The 21730-nt window shown below is 39.3% G+C and overlaps 2 protein-coding genes across 2 annotated transcripts; both read left to right on the plus strand.

Annotated features, from left to right (window-relative positions):
* Positions 1 to 6308: 6308 nt before the first annotated feature.
* Positions 6309 to 14309, plus strand: LOC109872532 (lens fiber membrane intrinsic protein-like). Its single transcript, XM_020463803.2, has 5 exons — positions 6309 to 6466; positions 9446 to 9641; positions 10014 to 10163; positions 13722 to 13856; positions 14084 to 14309. Exons 2-5 carry the CDS (start codon positions 9467 to 9469, stop codon positions 14137 to 14139), a joined length of 516 nt encoding a protein of 171 aa, XP_020319392.1. The 5' UTR covers positions 6309 to 6466; positions 9446 to 9466; the 3' UTR covers positions 14140 to 14309.
* A 3093-nt stretch (positions 14310 to 17402) lies between these two features.
* Positions 17403 to 20395, plus strand: LOC109872431 (brain-specific homeobox protein homolog). Its single transcript, XM_020463633.2, has 3 exons — positions 17403 to 17844; positions 18372 to 18562; positions 18659 to 20395. Exons 1-3 carry the CDS (start codon positions 17592 to 17594, stop codon positions 18896 to 18898), a joined length of 684 nt encoding a protein of 227 aa, XP_020319222.1. The 5' UTR covers positions 17403 to 17591; the 3' UTR covers positions 18899 to 20395.
* The last annotated feature ends 1335 nt before the right edge of the window (positions 20396 to 21730 follow it).

Raw genomic sequence — 21730 nt, forward strand, 5'->3', positions numbered from 1 at the left:
ATTTTCCAGGGACATGTTGTAGACATCGATTGGTCTGAGCAACTTGCTGTAATGCAGGTAATGGAGCTACTCTTCTCCTTTCATCTTCAGGGCGAGTGTGTGGCGAGGTGAGGGAAGGCCCAACAGGAGAGGCATATCAGTCGTAATGGACATGCATGAATATATGGGGGGAAAACAAACCCTTATTCTAATAAGCTAATAGTCTAGCTGGTTTGTGTGTGTGTAAGCTGTCATGATGGTGAATGATACAGAGGAAATGGGCTTTGATGATGGCAGTTTGTATATTTTCCATGCAGAGAGTTATAGGAAGATTTACTGATTCTCACGTGGGGATAGATTTAGTGGTTGAGGAGAGCAATGTCACATTCTGATGCTATTTATCTTCTTTTTAAGAGTACAATTTAAAAGAGAACTGCATTAAAGTAAGTCAAGTTAAAACCTGGAAAAAGTTTTGAATCGTGTTTTTATTATACAGTCACAGATATTCATAACATTTGAAATTTCTTCAAATGTGCATTTTTGTTTCTACGGGTAACATTATTTCTTCAAAATACCCTTCTATGTTTAATCTGCTGTAGACATTCTATAGAAGATAAACCGATGTTGGGTGCCAAATGATTGGTGAATTTCCAGAAAAGGGGGCATAGTTCTCTGACATATTGGTCCACTTTGGACATATTCTGCATCATTTCAATTCAGCATATCTTGACATTTTAGTGCTATATCTGGTTGTCAAAAGTATCAAACTGTCCTCAGGGCAATTCGTAGGATTCGGCACTTACATTTGTTCCCCTCCATTTAGTATGATATACGTTAGCTTACGTTATGAGTGGAATAGCAGTCAGACAATATATGACTTACCCAGTCTTACAATGTCAAATGAGTTGGATGACATAACTTTATCATAAGTCTTGGAGGACATATGCTACCGTTCAAAAGTTTGGGGTCACTTAGAAACGTCCTTGTTTTTGAAAGAAAAGCAAAAAAAATTGTCCATTAAAATAACATAAATTGATCAGAAATACAGCTGGCAGCTTCATTAAATGTTACCCGCAAAACACCAGTCACAACATCAACAGTGAAGAGGCGACTCCGGGATGCTGGACTTCTAGGCAGAGTTGCAAAGAAAAAGCCATTTCTTAAACTGGCCAATAAAAAGAAAAGATTAAGATGGGCAAAAGTACACAGACACTGGACAGAGGAACTCTGCCTTGAAGGCCAGCATCCCAGGGGTCACCTCATCACTGTTGACGTTGAGAAATGTTTTTTTGTGGGTACTATTTAATGAAACTGCCAGTTGAGGACTTGTGAGGCATCTGTTTCTCAAACTAGAGACTCTAATGTACTTGTCCTCTTGCTCAGTTGTGCACCGGGGCCTCCAACTCCTCTGTCTATTCTGGTTAGAGACAGTTTGTGCTGTTCTGTGAAGGGAGTAGTACACAGAGATGTATGAGAGTTTCAGTTTCTTGGCAATGTCTCGCATTGGAATAGCCTTCATTTCTCAGAACAAGAATAGACTGATGAGTTTCAGAAGAAAGCTCTTTGTTTCTGGCCATTTTGAGCCTGTAATCGAACCCACAAATGCTGATGCTCCAGATACTCAACTAGTCTAAAGAAGGACAGTTTTATTGCTTTTTTAATCAGAACAACCGTTTTCAGCTGTGCTAACATAATTGCAAAAGGTTTTCTAATGATCAATTAGCCTTTTGAAATGATAAACTTGGATTAGCTAACACAACGTGCAATCAGATCACAGGAGTGATGGTTGCTGATAATGGGCCTCTGTACGCCTATGTAGATATTCCATTAAAAATCAGCCGTTTCCAGCTACAATAGTCTTTACAACATTAACAATGTCTACACTGTATTTCTGATCAATTTGATGTTATTTTAATGGACAAAAAAAATGCTTTTCTTTAAAAAACAAGGACATTTCTAAGTGACCCCAAACTTTTGAACGGTAGTGTATATTATACATATTTTTCTGAGACCAGGCTTGCGTTGTTACAACAAAGGAGAATTAGAAGAAGAATTGACATTGCTGGTTAGGAGAACTAACTTACTAGGGTGGCAGGTAGCCTAGCGCTTAGATTGTTGGACCAGTAACCGAAAGGTCACTGGCTCGAATAGCCAAGCCAACAAGGTGAAAAATCTGTCTGTGCCACTTGAGAATGGCACTTAACCCTAATTTGCTCCAAGCGTGCCATACTACGAGGGCTGACCCTGTAAAATAACACATTTCACTGCACCTAGAATCTTTTTTTTTTTTTATTAACACCAAATTCTATGACAATTTAGGTTTTATTTATTTATTTATTTTATTTCACCTTTATTTAACCATGTAGGCCAGTTGAGAACAAGTTCTCATTTACAACTGCCGACCTGGCCAAGATAAAGCAAAGCAGTGCAACAAAAACAACAACCCAGAGTTACACATGAACAAACGTAGAGTCAATAACACATAAGAAATTTAAAAAAAATACAAATCTATGTACAGTGTGTGCAGATGTAGAAGTGTAGGGAGGTAAGGCAATAAATAGGCCATAGAGGCAAAAATAATGACAATTTAGCATTAATACTGGAGTGATAGATGTGCAGATGATGATGTGCAAGTAAAGATACTGGGGTGCAAAAGAGCAAGAGGGTAAGTAATAATATGGGGATGAGGTAGTTGAGTGTGCTATTTACAGATTGGCTGTGTACAGGTACAGTGATCGGTAAGCTGCTCTGACAGCCGATGCTTAAAGTTAGAGAGGGAGATATAAGACTCCAGCTTCAGTGATTTTTGCAATTCTTTCCAGGCATTGGCAGCAGAGAACTGAAAGGAAAGGCTTTGGGGATGAACAGTGCAATATACAGTGTCTTGCGAAAGTATTTGGCCCCCTTGAACTTTGCGACCTTTTGCCACATTTCAGGCTTCAAACATAAATATATAAAACTTTATTTTTTGTGAAGAATCAACAACAAGTGGGACACAATCATGAAGTGGAACGACATTTATTGGATATTTCAAACTTTTTTTACAAATCAAAAACTGAAAAATTCTGCGTGCAAAATTATTCAGCCCCCTTAAGTTAATACTTTGTAGCGCCACCTTTTGCTGCGATTACAGCTGTAAGTCGCTTGGGGTATGTCTCTATCAGTTTTGCACATCGAGAGACTGAAATTTTTTCCCATTCCTCCTTGCAAAACAGCTCGAGCTCAGTGAGGTTGGATGGAGAGCATTTGTGAACAGCAGTTTTCAGTTCTTTCCACAGATTCTCGATTGGATTCAGGTCTGGACTTTGACTTGGCCATTCTAACACCTGGATATGTTTATTTTTGAACCATTCCATTGTAGATTTTGCTTTATGTTTTGGATCATTGTCTTGTTGGAAGTCAAATCTCCGTCCCAGTCTCAGGTCTTTTGCAGACTCCATCAGGTTTTCTTCCAGAATGGTCCTGTATTTGGCTCCATCCATCTTCCCATCAATTTTAACCATCTTCCCTGTCCCTGCTGAAGAAAAGCAGGCCCAAACCATGATGCTGCCACCACCATTTTTGACAGTGGGGATGGTGTGGTCAGGGTGATGAGCTGTGTTGCTTTTACGCCAAACATAACGTTTTGCATTGTTGCCAAAAAGTTCAATTTTGGTTTCATCTGACCAGAGCACCTTCTTCCACATGTTTGGTGTGTCTCCCAGGTGGCTTGTGGCAAACTTTAAACAACACTTTTTATGGATATCTTTAAGAAATTGCTTTCTTCTTGCCACTCTTCCATAAAGGCCAGATTTGTGCAATATACGACTGATTGTTGTCCTATGGACAGAGTCTCCCACCTCAGCTGTAGATCTCTGCAGTTCATCCAGAGTGATCATGGGCCTGCATCTCTGATTAGTCTTCTCCTTGTATGAGCTGAAAGTTTAGAGGGACGGCCAGGTCTTGGTAGATGTGCAGTGGTCTGATACTCCTTCCATTTCAATATTATCGCTTGCACAGTGCTCCTTGGGATGTTTAAAGCTTGAGAAATCTTTTTGTATCCAAATCCGGCTTTAAACTTCTTCACAACAGTATCTCGGACCTGCCTGGTGTGTTCCTTGTTCTTCATGATGCTCTCTGCGCTTTTAACGGACCTCTGAGACTATCACAGTGCAGGTGCATTTATACGGAGACTTGATTACACACAGGTGGATTGTATTTATCATCATTAGTCATTTAGGTCAACATTGGATCATTCAGAGATCCTCACTGAACTTCTGGAGAGAGTTTGCAGCACTGAAAGTAAAGGGGCTGAATAATTTTGCACGCCCAATTTTTCAATTTTTGATTAGTTAAAAAAGTTTGAAATATCCAATAAATGTCGTTCCACTTCATGATTGTGTCCCACTTGTTGTTGATTCTTCACAAAAAATACAGTTTTATATCTTTATGTTTGAAGCCTGAAATGTGGCAAAAGGTCGCAAAGTTCAAGGGGGCCGAATACTTTCACAAGGCACTGTACCTGCTGGAACGGATGCTACGGGTGGGTGTTGCTATGGTAACCAGTGAGCTGAGAGAAGGCGGGGCTTTACCTATCAAAGACTTATAGATGACCTGGAGCCAGTGGGTTTGGCGACGGATATGTAGTGAGGGCCAGCCAACGAGAGAATACAGGTCACATTGGTGGGTAGTATATGGGGCTTTGGTGATAAAATGGATGGCACTGTGATAGACTGCATCCAATTTGCTGAGTAGTGTGTTGGGGGCTATTTTGTAAATGACATTGCCGAAGTCAAGGATCGGTAGGATAGTCAGTTTTACGAGGTTATGTTTAACGGCATGAGTGAAGGAGGCTTTGTTGCGAAATAGGAAGCCGATTCTAGATTTAATTTTGGATTCGAGATGCTTAATGTGAATCTGGAAGGAGAGTTTACAGTCTAACCAGACACCTAGGTATTTATAGTTGTCCACATATTCTAGGTCAGAACCATCCAGAGTAGTAATGCTAGTCGGGAGGAGGGTGTGGGCAGCAATCGGTTGAAGAGCATGCACTTAGTTTTACTAGCATTTGGAGGAGCAGTTGGAGGCCAAGGAAGGAGTGTTGTACGGCGTTCAAGCTCGTTTGGAGGTTTATTAGCACAGTGTCCAAAGAAGTGCCAGATGTATTCAGAATGGTGTCGTCTGCATAGAGGTGGATCAGAGAATCACCAGTAGCAAGAGTAACATCATTGATATATACAGAGAAAAGAGTCGGCCCGAGAATTGAACGCTGTGGCACCCCCATAGAGACTGCCAGAGGTCTGGACAACAGGCCCTCCGATTTGACACACTGAACTCTATCTGAGAAGTAGTTGGTGAACCAGGTGAGGCAGTCATTTGAGAAGCCAAGGCTATTGAGTCTGCCGATAAGAATGCAGTGATTGACAGAGTCGAAAGCCTTGGCTAGTGGCATGGGGGATATTCGATGCTAATGCAGAACGCCACAGGATGTTTTTGTGCTGGTCAAGGGCAGTCAAGTCTGGGGTGAACCAAGGGCTATATCTGTTCTTAGTTCTACATTTTTTGAATGGGGCATGCTTATTTAAGATGGTGAGGAAAGCACTTTTGAAGAGCAACCAGGCATCCTCTACTGACGGGATGAGGTCAATATCCTTCCAGGATACCCGGGCCAGGTCAATTAGAAAGGCCTTCTCGCTGAAGTGTTTTAGGGAGCGGTAAAAGGTTAGAAGAACTAACAACAAAGGTTAGGAGAATTTACGTAGCAAGTTAGGTGATTTAGGTTAAGGTTAGCAAAAGTATCCATCCTCCCCGACCAACCTTGCTTTTGTTTCAGTTATTCAGCATTTGTAACATAAAATAACATATCGTATTTAATGGATGTGCAAACCTTTCAGTCCAGTCTTATGGTATTAGGGGCAATTTTGTGGACTATGTAGGACCATCATGGGAATCTCTCATATAGAGTATGTCTGGAAATTGTGGGTATGCCTCACAAAAGGATTCCCGTAGTTCTTACAGCTTACATTTACAGAATAAACAAATACTATTGAATCGAAAGTGGGTCAAGGAAACACTCAGAAAAAGAAGAAATGTTTAACCTAATATTTGCTAAATTTACTTTGATTAAAATAATCAGAGCTGTTTGAGGCAGAGCCTCTGATTTAACTCCTGACCTGCTCTCCACTATAGCTGCTTCAGCCCTTCACTTTCAATCAAAAACATCCAGTCATCAGTATTACTTCAACCTGACAGCTTTAGACAATTCTGTTTTTTCAGCAGATTCCCAAACGACAAATCTAGTAGTGCTGATTGGCTAGCTCTCTGCCTGTTCCTTTGTCTGCCCTCTCCGTTTGTTCTATCCCCCATTTCCCTATTCACCGATTCAAACGATAGCGCTATTAGCCTGCTGGAAATCTGCCTGTCTTGGCATTATAGGGGCCTTGTTGTATTTTATCAGGAAAACCAACATTAATACAGAGTCACTTAGTCTTCATAAAAGTCTATTAAGGTAAGCTTGTCAGCGTTTGGTTGGATTTATGCAATAGTATCATCCATCTTGAAAATAATTAATTATGATTTAGTGTGTTTGTGTGTGACAGTCAATCTCTGATTCTTTCCAGTATATGAAAAAAAAGAGTCAGTCATTCAGGGTAAAAATGAGGGTCAGTAAATGCTGATGTTAAATATTGGTATAGTGCTCTACATTTTTAAATGTAGACTTATATCCTAAATGTTTAAATGAATGACTATACTGCATATGGTGAAGTATATGAGTATATATAAGTTTACAGGTTGATATCACCAACTTTCATGGATAAAATAGACACATGCTATCTGCTGTAAGAAATTATTAAGAAATAAACAATAAATCATTTGTGTTTGGGAATAATCTGGTTATTGAACCACTGAGAAAAACTGGCCAAATGTGTAGCCTATAGAATCAGTTTTCAATAAATGATTGTAAAATCTCCACCAAATTATAAGCAACATTTTTGTTGGTGTAAATAGAGTATGAATGGAAATATAGGGTATGGTGACATATACAGTGCCTTGCGAAAGTATTCGGCCCCCTTGAACTTTGCGACCTTTTGCCACATTTCAGGCTTCAAACATAAAGATATAAAACTGTATTTTTTTGTGAAGAATCAACAACAAGTGGGACACAATCATGAAGTGGAACGACATTTATTGGATATTTCAAACTTTTTTAACAAATCAAAAACTGAAAAATTGGGCGTGCAAAATTATTCAGCCCCCTTAAGTTAATACTTTGTAGCGCCACCTTTTGCTGCGATACAGCTGTAAGTCACTTGGGGTATGTCTCTATCAGTTTTCCACATCGAGAGACTGAAATGTTTTCCCATTCCTCCTTGCAAAACAGCTCGAGCTCAGTGAGGTTGGATGGAGAGCATTTGTGAACAGCAGTTTTCAGTTCTTTCCACAGATTCTCGATTGGATTCAGGTCTGGACTTTGACTTGGCCATTCTAACACCTGTATATGTTTATTTTTGAACCATTCCATTGTAGATTTTGCTTTATGTTTTGGATCATTGTCTTGTTGGAAGACAAATCTCCGTCCCAGTCTCAGGTCTTTTGCAGACTCCATCAGGTTTTCTTCCAGAATGGTCCTGTATTTGGCTCCATCCATCTTCCCATCAATTTTAACCATCTTCCCTGTCCCTGCTGAAGAAAAGCAGGCCCAAACCATGATGCTCCAACCACCATGTTTGACAGTGGGGATGGTGTATTCAGGGTGATGTGCTGTGTTGCTTTTACGCCAAACATAACGTTTTGCATTGTTGCCAAAAAGTTCAATTTTGGTTTCATCTGACCAGAGCACCTTCTTCCACATGTTTGGTGTGTCTCCCAGGTGGCTTGTGGCAAACTTTAAACAACACTTTTTATGGATATCTTTAAGAAATGGCTTTCTTCTTGCCACACTTCCATAAAGGCCAGATTTGTGCAATATACGACTGATTGTTGTCCTATGGACAGAGTCTCCCACCTCAGCGGTAGATCTCTGCAGTTCATCCAGAGTGATCATGGGCCTCTTGGCTGCATCTCTGATCAGTCTTCTCCTTGTATGAGCTGAAAGTTTAGAGGGACTGCCAGGTCTTGGTAGATTTGTAGTGGTCTGATACTCCTTCCATTTCAATATTATCGCTTGCACAGTGCTCCTTGGGATGTTTAAAGCTTGGGAAATCTTTTTGTATCCAAATCCGGCTTTAAACTTCTTCACAACAGTATCTCGGACCTGCCTGGTGTGTTCCTTGTTCTTCATGATGCTCTCTGCGCTTTTAACGGACCTCTGAGACTATCACAGTGCAGGTGCATTTATACGGAAACTTGATTACACACAGGTGGATTGTATTTATCATCATTAGTCATTTAGGTCAACATTGGATCATTCAGAGATCCTCACTGAACTTCTGGAGAGAGTTTGCTGCACTGAAAGTAAAGGGGCTGAATAATTTTGCACGCCCAATTTTTCTGTTTTTGATTTGTTAAAAAAGTTTGAAATATCCAATAAATGTCGTTCCACTTCATGATTGTGTCCAACTTGTTGTTGATTCTTCACAAAAAAATACAGTTTTATATCTTTATGTTTGAAGCCTGAAATGTGGCAAAAGGTCGCAAAGTTCAAGGGGGCCGAATACTTTCGCAAGGCACTGTAGGTGACACTGAAAACAACTAGGTTGCCCTCTTCTGGCCAGTGTAAAATTGATAGATAATTGATGGGAGTGTCTATGGCTAATTAGTTTCTGCTCTCACAGTAAGAAGAAAAGTAAAGTTGTTTTTGAAAGGGATGACAGTTTTAATGTGATTTCATTAAAACAAATCTGATATATTGGCACTCAATGCTGGCAATTAAATATTAGCCTTAGTACATCTTTCAGTATTTGGGACAGTTTTACAGTAGTTATTTCTAGAATAGCAACAGATGTGATCACAAATGAACATACTCTTGAGAAGAGTATTGAGAAGCTGCTATAAGAACAGTAATACATACATCAAAAGTGGATCTACAATATTTGCAATGGTTATTAAAATGATGTTCTGGATTTTACCAGACATAATCTGCCATGTAAATATTTTAAGTTCAAATAAATGTGAAATTGAAATGAGAACAACCAGGGTTTGATCAGAAGATATTGTTTTCATGTAGAACAAGTGACAAATACATGTATCAAATATCAAAGTTATCCTGGGCAAATGCCCTGAGTGAAGCTCTATAATATAAGAGGTGAGGGCCCATCCTTTCCCACTGATCTCCCAGAGAACAAAGTGGACCTCAGAATAGACACATACCTCAACCCTTTGGTTCAATCCAGTGGAAACTATGTGATAATTACAATGCAAGTACCAACACTTATGGCCTCTCTTCCTGAAGTGTGTGTGTGTGTGTGTGTTGACAGGGGGCCACGGCTGACCCCTGTATTCTAAGTGACCTCAAGCTCATCATTGTGTGTGCGTGTTTGTGTGTCAGGTTGAAGGTTGCAGGTGCAGAATGTACAGCTTCATGGGCGGAGGGCTGTTCTGTGCAGGCGTGGGGAACATCCTCCTGATTGTTTCTACGGCAACCGATTATTGGATGCAGTACCGGCACTCCAACAACTACATGCATCAGGGCCTGTGGCGGTACTGCATGCCGGGGAAATGCTTCACACACAATGACAGCATTGGTGAGGACTACAGCCAGTGCACACAATGCTGTCATAACACTGTCATAACAACCAAAACATATCATAGCGAGCCATAAATGGTATATGAGTGGTGCTATTTCCATGTTATGTGCCATGTCAGTGGTACAGCTTATGAATCACAATATGACGTGATGGGAGCTATACCAATCACACCACAGCTTGTTGATTTTGGCATGAAAGAGTCATTATCCTAGTCACAGCATGAACATCAAGGCTTGCTTTCCATAACAAGATTCATATTTGCCAAGCACAGTTCAAACGTCATCAATATGGTTAGTTTCAGGTCAAAACAGGCCAGGGTCAGTCTCTCTTGTACCCTGACAATTCCTGTTAACCTTTGACTCCCTGCAGCCCACTTGGATGCCACCCGAGCACTTATGATCCTCTCTCTTCTGACCTGTTTCATTGGCATCATTATCGGCATCATGGCCTTCATCCACTCCTCGTTCTTCAACAGATTTGACAAAACCTTTGCTGCAGGCATATTGTTCTTCATCTCATGTAAGTTGGGTTCACTTACTTCTTTTCACTTATTTTACACATTTTACAGAGGGCATTTTCACATGTGAAATTATGTACCCTGGTTCGGTTTCCTTGAGCGTTTGTGGGAATTCTACAGAATACGAGTTGCTTTCACAATACCTGAAATAACCGTTTCAGGGTGCAATTAGCAAGACGCACATTCTACATGACGTTAGCGAGCTAGCTTGTTTACAATGCGCAAAAAGTTCCATGTGACCCGCTCCACAATACCTGGTGCTCTGGTCCTGGATCTTGGACCCACTAATCACGCAGGTCCAGGATTTGTGTCAGCCAGGCTTCGTTTGAGTTTCACACAAGCTTTATAGCGCGGATCAGGGTACCGAAAGCTCCGGGATCCTGATCATACGCGGATACGTGAAAGCACCCATACTGTTTGGTTTTCTTTCCATGTAAAATGTTGTAACTGTATGATAAGTGATATAAGGTTATCTTTATTTGTTGGATGCTGAATACAACTTTTAGTTCAAATTCAAAGATTCTGTCGGTCGAATGGTGTCTACTGGTTTTTATGAACCACATGTTTTTTGAAGAATAAAACTTAAATACACCAGGCAAAATGTGGCATGGAATAGCATAATGATATAATTGCAGTGGCAAACAGAGCTTAGGAACACATCAGGAGTCTGTGTATTAGTTTGACTTTCTGAGTTGTGCATCGTCCTGGTGGTTGGCGACAGAACATATGTATAATCTCTAGGAACTATATTTACCAGACGTAAAAATAAATGTGTCCCTCACTATCAAATAAAAGTCCAAATAATTTTTGGGGCCGAACCGCACCATAATACATCGGAGTTAGACAGCGGGTTGCCATTAGACCACGCACTTCACGCGAGACGTCCAACCACGGAATCTATTTTACACAGCAGGAAAAAAATATGGTGCGGTTTGGACAAAAGTAGGATTCTGACATTTAATTGATAGCAAGGGACACCTTTCATTTTACGTCTGGTAAGTAGAGTTCCTAGAGATTACACATATGCTTTTGTTGACAGGAAACGTATTTTTTTGTGAAGCCGGCTATATTGTGGTATGGTTATTTTCCGTCGCCAATCACCAGAACGATGCACAACTCAGGGTGTCCAACCAATACACAGACTCCCGATGTTGTGTCACAAAGCTATGGCGAATCGGGACTATGGGACATACACCTTCAGAGGGAACAAAAATCTTCCAATACATTGTATCAAACTCAAAAATCAAGAAAACATAGCATCACTTAATGCGCCCAACATTATATGTACTCTAGTCGGAAAATTGTAGTTCTAGTGAAGGAGGCGCAATGCTTTTTTATGGAATTTATGAATGAATCCAACAGGCCTGGCCATGCTTCGGCTGCCGCACACAGAGAGTCAGAATCGGCATGGACACATGTGGCACAGAGCATAAAGTAATGCGACCAGCGAAACAAACACAGTCTTTACATAACCTATGATAACCTAACACCAATATCACCAATACCGACAACAATAGTGTCACATAAAAGGTGAAGGGTTCATTGTGCTAAAAGGACAGCGACCGTAATACATGTGCACTCCATGGTGCTGAAGGGGAGACAGTTTTGGTCAAACACATAGACAGGCGATAGCAGTCACACAGCATAAAATAATGTTAAAGAATAAGCATCCCATTCACTCCAGTAGGTCCCATGAAATCATAACAATACAAAAGCACAACCATTTCATTCCAAAATGAAATGAACAAACCAGCTATTACTTCCCATTGCAAATATAGTTTAGCACATTCATCACACTAACCGGTGATCTAACATTTAAATGCAACAATGTTTCACAGTCATTATTTTCAATGAGATAGCCAACTGCAAGCAAGCTGCAAAAAATAAAACAGTGTCATTCACCAGATGATCACTTGAAAACAAAGTTTGAAAGTTGTTCTTGAAAAGGGTGATACTAACAGTTTAGCAACAACATCCAAATTGAGGCCTTCTGTCCACCTTCTGAAGACCTAGCCAATGGCTGACTGAGCTAGCTAGATTTTTCTACCCAGAGACCACCAAGGAAAAATCCTGATTGGATATTTTTTTCTCGTCAGTATTAACCCTTCTCTATCCAACACAAACTCAGGAGGTGAAAGCAGAAGACAACTACAATTATTGTCTGGAGGTCTGGAGAAGGCCTTAGGCCTTCTCTGAAGGCCCTCACAGTTCCCCACTGTATAATTGTCTGGATGAAATCTGGTTCTGGTTGAAGCAAGGTCAGATACTCAAATTATAACTATAACTAGCTAGGTTTCCATCCAATTGTTGACAGATTTTTATGCACATTTCTAATATACGTATAAAGACCATATGCTAATTTTCCCACCAGATATGTGTTTCCATCAAATTGGCTTGTTGCGGATAAAAGGCTGTGCATGATGACATTGTAAACATAACATTTTCTTTGCGCTTAAATTCCCATGTACCAAATAAAAAATACAAGTTAAATTGTTTTCCATCACATTTTCTACTGCTGGTTTTGGCAACATCTTACAGATACAGTGCGGGTATAGCCTATACACGATAAGATTATTATGGACAAAAGAGCAAGATCATTTTTATTTGTCAAATGGCAGCTAAGCATTATCATCATGTCACCAGCATAAGACCCTCAATATTTATTGGAAAGGGGCATCAAGCTCATCACCATGAAGTTTCACCACCCTGTGAAGTTCATCATAACTTATTTCATATGTAGCCTAATAAACTGCATCCTTTCCCGAGTCATAGTGGGAGAACCACACAACATATCATCGCATGACTCCAAGTTTACTTCGATATGATGGTTATTAGGCCTATATCAATATTTGTGCATAAATCCATTTCCACCACCATTTCTCACATAATTTATTTGACCAACAAAAAGATCCCACCCTGTGTAGCATATTTTGTTTGTCAACATTTTGTAAAGTTTACAGACAAATGTGCTTTTTCCATCAGGCCTATCATAACATTTTTTATCCGGCATGTAACCTACTTTACTTGCATAAAAAGTTTGGAAGAAAACCTGTTTACTGACTATAAAAAGCGCTATTTTGGTTGTTATCTGGGTAGTTTGGTCCACTATGCAGAATATCATGATTGATGTATAATTAAAAAAAACTACTTTTTCTGTGTTTCATTGTATTTGCAGGGACTTTAAATATTGTTTACATTTTTGCATGTGTCTGCCTTTGTGTTTGGCACTTTCAACATTAACCTGAAACAATACTAGAAAATAAGATCTTAGTTCCATCTTATTATTGACTAAATCTAGCCTATTGTTTACTAATTAGACATACAAAAGGAAATCAGATACTTCCAACAGCAAACTGTTCACTAAATAAGTGTGCCTAATTGTGTATCAGTGTTGAAATTGATCAGTATCCACTGACGTCACAATTTGACAGATTTCTGTGTTAAAACCTAAAGCATAAAACTCTTAAGACTTTTAAGAATCCAAGAAATGCAAAAACATGGATGCCATCGTTAAAGGATGTGATGTTGCAGTAAGTAGTTTGCTCTCTTTTTCTCTCCAGGCTTTTTCGTGTTGCTAGCAATGGCAGTGTACACTGGCGTGACGATTAATTACTATGGTAAACGCTATGGCAACTGGAGGTTCTCCTGGTCCTTCATCATCGGCTGGGTGTCAGTGGTGCTAAACTTCTTTTCAGGTAAAACCAAAACAACACAGGTCACACTCCCCACATAACATTTAATTCTGAACTAATGTTTTATTTAAGCAAATATATTATATATATTATTAATACTCCATATGGTTAATCCAAGGCCGGTGTGTGTGTGTGTGTGTGGGTGTGTGTGTGTGTGTGTGTGTGCGTCTGTGCGTGCACGCGCGCATGCATGTGTACGAGTACATGATGTCTTTGTCTTTCTTTTAAAGGTATATTCTATATGTGTGCCTATCGGATGCACGAATGCCCCAGAAACTCTCACTAGAAGACTTCCCAAAATTATAATCAATGTCTTATATTGAGAGCTTGTGGCTGTTCCCCGAATTTGAGAGTCAAGATGGATCGATCCACTATTTACTTTTGGAACATGGATTCTAGTATTTTATGTGATCTGAATAAAGGACGCTGGGGATAAACATGTCTCCTTTTTAATGATTAAATGCTTGTTCTTTTATATTTGCACAGCCCATTGTTACGCGTCAGATATATAGACAATTTTGAGTACAGGTTTGATATGGTAAAGTATATACATCATCTGCAATGCAGACAAACTAACACAGATCTGGTCAAGTAAAATTATCTAAGTACTTCAAATAAAATGTGACAGATGCATAAATATACTGTCTCATGTATGTAGGTATAGCTACTAACAATCAAATTACGCTTTAGCAGAGTTGGGCAGGCTTCAAGAAATTATAGAACACAACTGCCCAGGGTCAGGCTATAGAAGAATAGCAGTCGTTTTCAAGTGTGTATCTTTTGGAAAATGTTAGTAATAGTTTCATAGCATGTATGGGGATGCACAATAACCTGCTATGTTGAACACATATGCCATTATTACATAGGCTATCATAAAAAAAACATGTATATGTTTGGATCATACAAAAATGATTTGGTCCTGTGGCAGGCATCCTGTGGCAACATGATGAATGATATGATGTCCAGACTAACTGGATTGGTTAGGTGGAAGACCGCGATAAACCTATTGCATGCAAGATGATACACTGGTGCAGGGTAAACATATTTGCCAAACACATTGTGTGTGGAATTTGTGTCATGATTTCACTTCGATTGGTTAAACATTGACTGAGGTTAATTGATGGTAGTCAGAAATGTTTAGGCCACCATTTCCCAAACTCTGGGGACCCCAAGGGGCAGACATTTTGTTTTTTTGCCCTAGCACTACACAGCTATTTCAAATAATCAAATCTAGATAAGTTGAATATTTGAACTAGCTGTGCAGTCCCCAGGACAGAGTTTGGGAAACTCTGGTTTAGGCCTATAGGACAATGTTTTGCGATAAAGGTGTTGGGAAAATGTATGCATATTTCAATGAATATGACATTGCCTTCCTGTATTTCACAATCAATCATCATGTTACATATCAACTGATGCCAAAAGTTCAGTGAAGACTAAGGATCTAATAATACATGTTCTTCACGCAACCTCGCCACTGGTACATGATGGGAAAGAAAAGACGAATGTCAAAACAATCTATAGCTTATTTCCACTTAATTTGATTCATCTTGTTACCAGATCAATATAGTAACACTGCAAAAAAAATGACCAGACGACGTCTCTGAAGCTAAACGATGTATTACCAAATAGAATGTTGCAAGCCTCTTATCGAAGGAAATGTGCCACTTAAAGGCGCTGCATGGTCAATCCACTATCTGCATTGGCCGTGCAGCATTTACGGTGATACGGCCTCTGCAGAAGTCAGGAAGTTGTCAAGGAAGTGAGTTTGTGTTTATACAGAACCTCCCGCCCCCACCTACCATCAACCAATCACATTGAGCCCTCGGCATTGTTACAGCATTTGGGAGGCGCACAGCAATGTGGTAGGGAGCTCAATTTGGCCTCTGCGTGGCTCCGGAGGCTCCGCAATTCCGTCACATATCCATACAGCGCATCCGACAACATTTTCAGGTCAAGCATAAATTGGCTTTTAGAATTGATGCTCTGGCGCCCAGGCACTACATTTTACTTGATGAAATGGCTGTTAAAAGCCGATTGACTATCCGTGCAAAGACGATTTCATCATCATTGTTTATTTACACTACTTTAAAATGTTCCACTTAAACCAACAGTTACCCTGATGTTCTTTTAAGAAGGGCTGAGGAGGCGCACTTGCATGTCAGAGGTTTTCTCAACTTAGTTCATGATTTAGCTGGAAAGACTCAAAATACTACTATGCTTTGCAAGTGTTATTTTTTTTTCAGCAAGTTAATTTGTTCTATAGGCCTATTATATTCAACAAATGTTTATACAAGTAGCCTTCTACAGATATGTCAAAAGGGCCTCAAGAGGATTACCAAAGTGAACTATGACCTGCAAGTCATGTCATATCACTTCATTCGATCAACTGTCGAATTGTGCAGTTGCCATAAAAGTCTATGATTTCTGGACTCTGCTCAGATAGAGAAACAAACGAAAACAGTGCCTCAAGCTGTCACATTTCCAAGTTCATTAAACTGGTGCTACATTACATTTGGAGTCATTTGCAAGGTGCACATTCATTTTCCTTATACAAGCTCATGCATATGGAGGACATGTTTAAGATTTGGCTCAGTAATGCAATTTCGTGAGTAATTGAATCCAGTAATTAATTTGTTCTGCCTACCTGATCAAATGGAAATACTGTCCTCGCGCCCAAGGATTACTACTTCCGCTCTAACATCTCCCCTAATTGCCTAATAGCATTGCAGCGAAAATTCTGCCTGCATTAAGACACTTTCACATTAGCCAGTGTGATTGGAAATGTGATGACAACACGATATCAACAAATTAAGGCTTCAGTCGCCTAAATGTCGCAGGAGCACCACTTGTACTCTCACAGATTGTAATACCAACAATTACAGCCAATTTAGGGCGGAATTAGCAGATAGCCCTGTTATATCCCCCCGCCTCAGCGATCCGCTCAAAATGACTAACTAAGAAAATATAGTATAGCCTAGGGATTACAAGAACAGGCTACTGTTGCACAAAAAAAGTAATGCCATTTAGAGTAGTAAATGTTAGTTGTCTGTCGTCTATTTGGGAATGCCAACAGCAGTCTCACGGATGTTAGGAGTATTTTTTTTTTTTTAAGTCTAAGATAGGCTACATGTAGAAAGTGAAACGTTATCATTTGTTAATAATTGGTGTTGCCTAGTAATGGCTTATACCTTGTTATAAACAGTTGATGTTTATAAATAGTCTATAAATTGCACCACAGGTTATGTGACATATACAATAGTCTAATGGCTTAAAATAGTAGGATATATGTTCATACTCAAATTTGACTGGAAAATGGGCGAATGGAAGCAAGTTTGACTGAGGCGCGGGAACAACTGCAGGACTTCCGTGGGAAGGCTTTTTCAGCACCATGGCGAGCGACCCTCCCTCTTCGTCATCACCATGATTAATCCATACAAAACTAATTCCATGCTCCGCCCCACTGGCGTGCTATTGGCTGATTACAAATCAATTTCACAATTTACCACAGTCGCTCCCCTTGGATAAATAGTAGGCTAATTTACCTCCCACTGGCACTGAATAAATAGTAGGCTAATCAGCCTGGCACCACTCACTGGCTGCCACACAGACGACAATTCTAGCGTTTGAGACTGACGAGAAGGGCAAGAAGTTTAGTGCTACCCTTCCCTGGTTTGTTAGGGTGCGCATAGCATCGACTCCACACGGACTCAATTTTGAAAGTGTTTTCAGAGATTTAAGATGAATCTGAACTATACATCCCCCATGCCTCAGATGCCAGCCCAGAGGTCAACGTCGTTCTTCATCGAAGATATTTTATTACACAAACCCAAGCCTCTGAGAGAGGTCTTCCACTCGCCGTTCTCAAGCTCTCTGGCGTCCCGAATGCCTCTCCTAGAATATGGATACCCACTGATGCCCACTCCGATACTAGCGCATCACCCGCACCATCCTCTACAAAAACTGGACCATCACCAGTATTTCTTTACGTCTGGTAAGTCAACGAAGGCACTGGACTGGTAAATGCATTCACGATGCTAAGGCAGTCAGAGTGCAATGACAGTTAAGACATTAACGTTGACATTCCGTTAGGCCTATAAAGATTTAATTCCAAATGGGTCTTTTATAATGTTAGTGCATGCATAATTTCAATTTTAGTAGCCCATTAAACCTAATAGCATGACAAATCGATGGAATTGTCTCCGGCGTTTTACAACAGGTGCATCGGCCTTTTCGCGCGTAAACATTGGTGCAAAAAACGTTTTCGAATAAATCCAACTCAATCAGAACCAAATCTATTTATACTCCATTATATAATGATTGGGTAAATATAACGAGGCCTAAGGTAATGGTGTGAAGAAATTACATGGAGTAAAACGCTTTAAAGCCTGATTTTTCCCACATGCCTAGAGTTTGACATCTCATTTAACTTAACTACTTAACTTAACAAATGTATATCTTAAAATAATTTTATTAAATATTGTGTTGAATTACATTTTGGATGCAATATTTATTTCACAGGGATGCAAATGCCGGCTTTATTTCAGCATCATCCAGAGTTACCCGGCAAGCATTGCAGACGCAGGAAGGCGAGAACGGTTTTCTCGGATTCTCAACTATCTGGTCTTGAAAAGAGATTTGAGATACAACGGTACCTATCCACGCCAGAACGAGTGGAGTTGGCAACAGCGTTAAGTCTCTCGGAAACCCAGGTAAGAAAACTAAATTCACACAATCAACATAGCCTTCGGGATGGTCGCATTGTGCTGCAAAGCAAGTTTATTAAATATTCCACCTTTGTCACACAGGTGAAAACATGGTTTCAAAACAGAAGGATGAAGCATAAAAAGCAACTGAGGAAAACACAAGATGACCAGAAAAATCCGAATGATTTAGATAGATCCATGGATAACGCAAGTGAGAGTGAACTCAACGAAAAAAATACAGATGATGTTAACCGTGGAATCGAGCCGAACTCGTACATTTTGGAAAATGAGGACGATGTTGATATCGAGGATGACATTTGCTCGCCAGAACCTTCACTATAGAGCAAGTGGCAAGTTGTTTTAAAAACAAATAACCATGACCCATTGTAAATGTAAATATTGAATTGTGTCTTTTCCATATGAAATTATATATAGCTTTTTTTAAACAAATCATTGATAATAATGCAAAGTAGTATTTATTCAAGGATATGCGTAATATGTCACTACACATTCATTTTAGGCTCTGTCTATATTTATGTTTTCCGTGACTGTAAAATGCATTCATATCAAACAACTGTACATACAAAATATAATCTGAAGCAATGCTCATTATTAGGAAGTTATTAATAATATTATTATTAGTATGACTATTATCTTTGAATCAAAAGTCAAACAAAAACCAGACATCTTAATTTAAAGATTTTTTTTATTGTTTAAAGCCACAAGGTGAATATTTTGCGAGAAAATCTTTGAGAAACATTTATATATAACTACTTTGATAAACAAAATCAACATCTCAATTGCAGCATGTCACATTTTGAACCTATCTTTTTGCACTTTCGTTCAGGTAGCCTAATGAAAGATGTTGCAGCACATGCCCTTTGAAGTGTTATTGGTTTACTATTAAAACGTGCATGATAACAAGAGCTACTTGTTTATTTAGCCTGTACCATTTCCCGTTTACGTTAGTTGGTTTTATTATTAGGCAAAGGGATTAAAGTTTCACTTTCCTGTAAACTTGGATGAATTGACCAATGTTTCAATTTAATGCCAGTTAATACTTTATTAGTTCGTTATTAATCAATAATTATATCTTTATAGGACACTGGAGATTTAACTAGAACATATATTTGTATTTAATTTAAATAGTTTTATAGGAATACTCATACTTTTGAAAAGCAATATGATTGTCTGTCCGGTTCTACGACCTCTTTTTTACTTCAATAATAATAGCATCTTCATTTGAATTAATTATGGTTATAATAATATTTTTAAGTAGGTTATTATTTTGCATAGGCCTATCCGCATTAATGTCTTAGAAAATGCACCTTCCGTATCTAGAGAAGAGATCAGTTGTAATAGCTTTTTACTAACATAACCCACCTATTAAAGAACCAGGAGCCATTTAGCTGTGGAGGTAATGTGAATCTGAGGCTGCCTGTTTAATGTTGCTCATGCGGTTGTAAACCTTGGTAGGTGGGACCACGCTGAGTGAGGAATACAATAAAGACTTCCCCATACTAGAACAAATAGTTGTTACATGTAACTTGGAGGAAGCTATTCATAAACATTCTCATGACTTTTATTCAACTTCAGTTATTCTGCCACTGGATCACCAAATGTCTTAGCAGAAAGAGAAGTGCACCACTGACTCAAGCAGTCGACTCAAAACAACATGGACCACTCACATGGACCACTGGGGATATTTGGACAGATATTTAAGTCTAATGTGTGCATAATGTTGTTGACATTAAAAGTAAACCAACCCATCGTTGGTCTTTGCCTCTCCGTGGTAGAATATTACTCGAAAGTTGTTGCCAAAAGGAATGAATCGTTTGCGTAGTAAAATAGGCTACCAGCTCCAACCAAACTAAATTTGACACTCAAGAATTAAAAAATGTAACGAATGTTGTAAAACAGAAAAATTGTTCTGGAATTATGGAAAGAATGCAGGATAAAATAAAGTAATTCAGAATAAGCCTAGAAATTCAGTCACCTCTTGAAACACAACTGCCACACCTGAAAACAATATGCATTGAAGATTATGATTATTTAAATATTCTCCACCTTTGTCAATCAACCATCACTTAATTGATTGGCCAATCAGCAGAGACACTAACAGAAAACGATTTGGACAAATAACAGCAAAGGGAATTGAGAGCCCTTCATTGTATAATGAATGATACATGGATATGATAGTAATAATAGCATGCTTTATTTTAAACACAACAGTAAATGTTGGGGGTTTAAATTACAACATTGAAAACAGTGTTCATGACTTGGTGAAAGTAACTCCATAACACACCCATTTTTAATTTTCTCTGAATATTATCAAAATCAGTTAGTAAACATTGTTAAAATATACTCACATTAGATAATACTCATCAGTAGCATGCAGACACACAAATTGACATTTGAGAAACGTGGATGAATGTCTAATTCTGATGTGAGACAGAGCTGGAAGCAGCACTACCCTTTAGGCCTACAGGTGAGCAAGTACGCTAATTTCTTCTGCAATGGCAATGAGTGCAAAAACAAGGGCAGATTTTTATTTAAGTATTATCTCTAGTAGAAAAATAATTTCTTATTCATTTTCCTTTCAGATAATGAGTATTCACTATTTTCTTTTAACTCAACACCCACAACACACCAAAGGGTTGGAAACACACACACACACACACCAAGGAGTTGGAAGCCAGAGTCTGCCATGGTGCGCCCCTGGAGCAGATTACGTGCTAAGTGCCTTACTCAAGTGTACAATGGCAGGAGCTGGCACGCCACTTGCCACAAGATTTTCTTATCAGAATTGGGATTCGATCCGGCAACCCTCAGTTTCCTGGCCCACCTCTCTAACCTCTAGGCGACCTGGCACTTTCCATGTGGGCCACTTCATCTGGAATGCCCTTTAAAAGCATGCACGCATGCACTCACACACACATCCACACACCGTACGCATGCACGCACAGGCCAAAATCATCAATACCAGCTATTGTTGAACTTATTGAGTCATTTAAATGTGCACCACAAGGCAGCTCTCCATTCATTTGGAAGGTTTAAATTAACAGGCACATCCAAACAGGATATACAGCACTCTCCCACCCTTTGAAAAGCAATTCATGTCATTTTCAAAAGATAATGCGGATTGACTGAGAAAATAAAAAGCGTTGAAGAGAA

The sequence above is a fragment of the Oncorhynchus kisutch genome, linkage group LG28 (assembly GCF_002021735.2).
Source record: "Oncorhynchus kisutch isolate 150728-3 linkage group LG28, Okis_V2, whole genome shotgun sequence".
In the NCBI taxonomy this organism is placed as follows: Eukaryota; Metazoa; Chordata; class Actinopteri; order Salmoniformes; family Salmonidae; genus Oncorhynchus; species Oncorhynchus kisutch.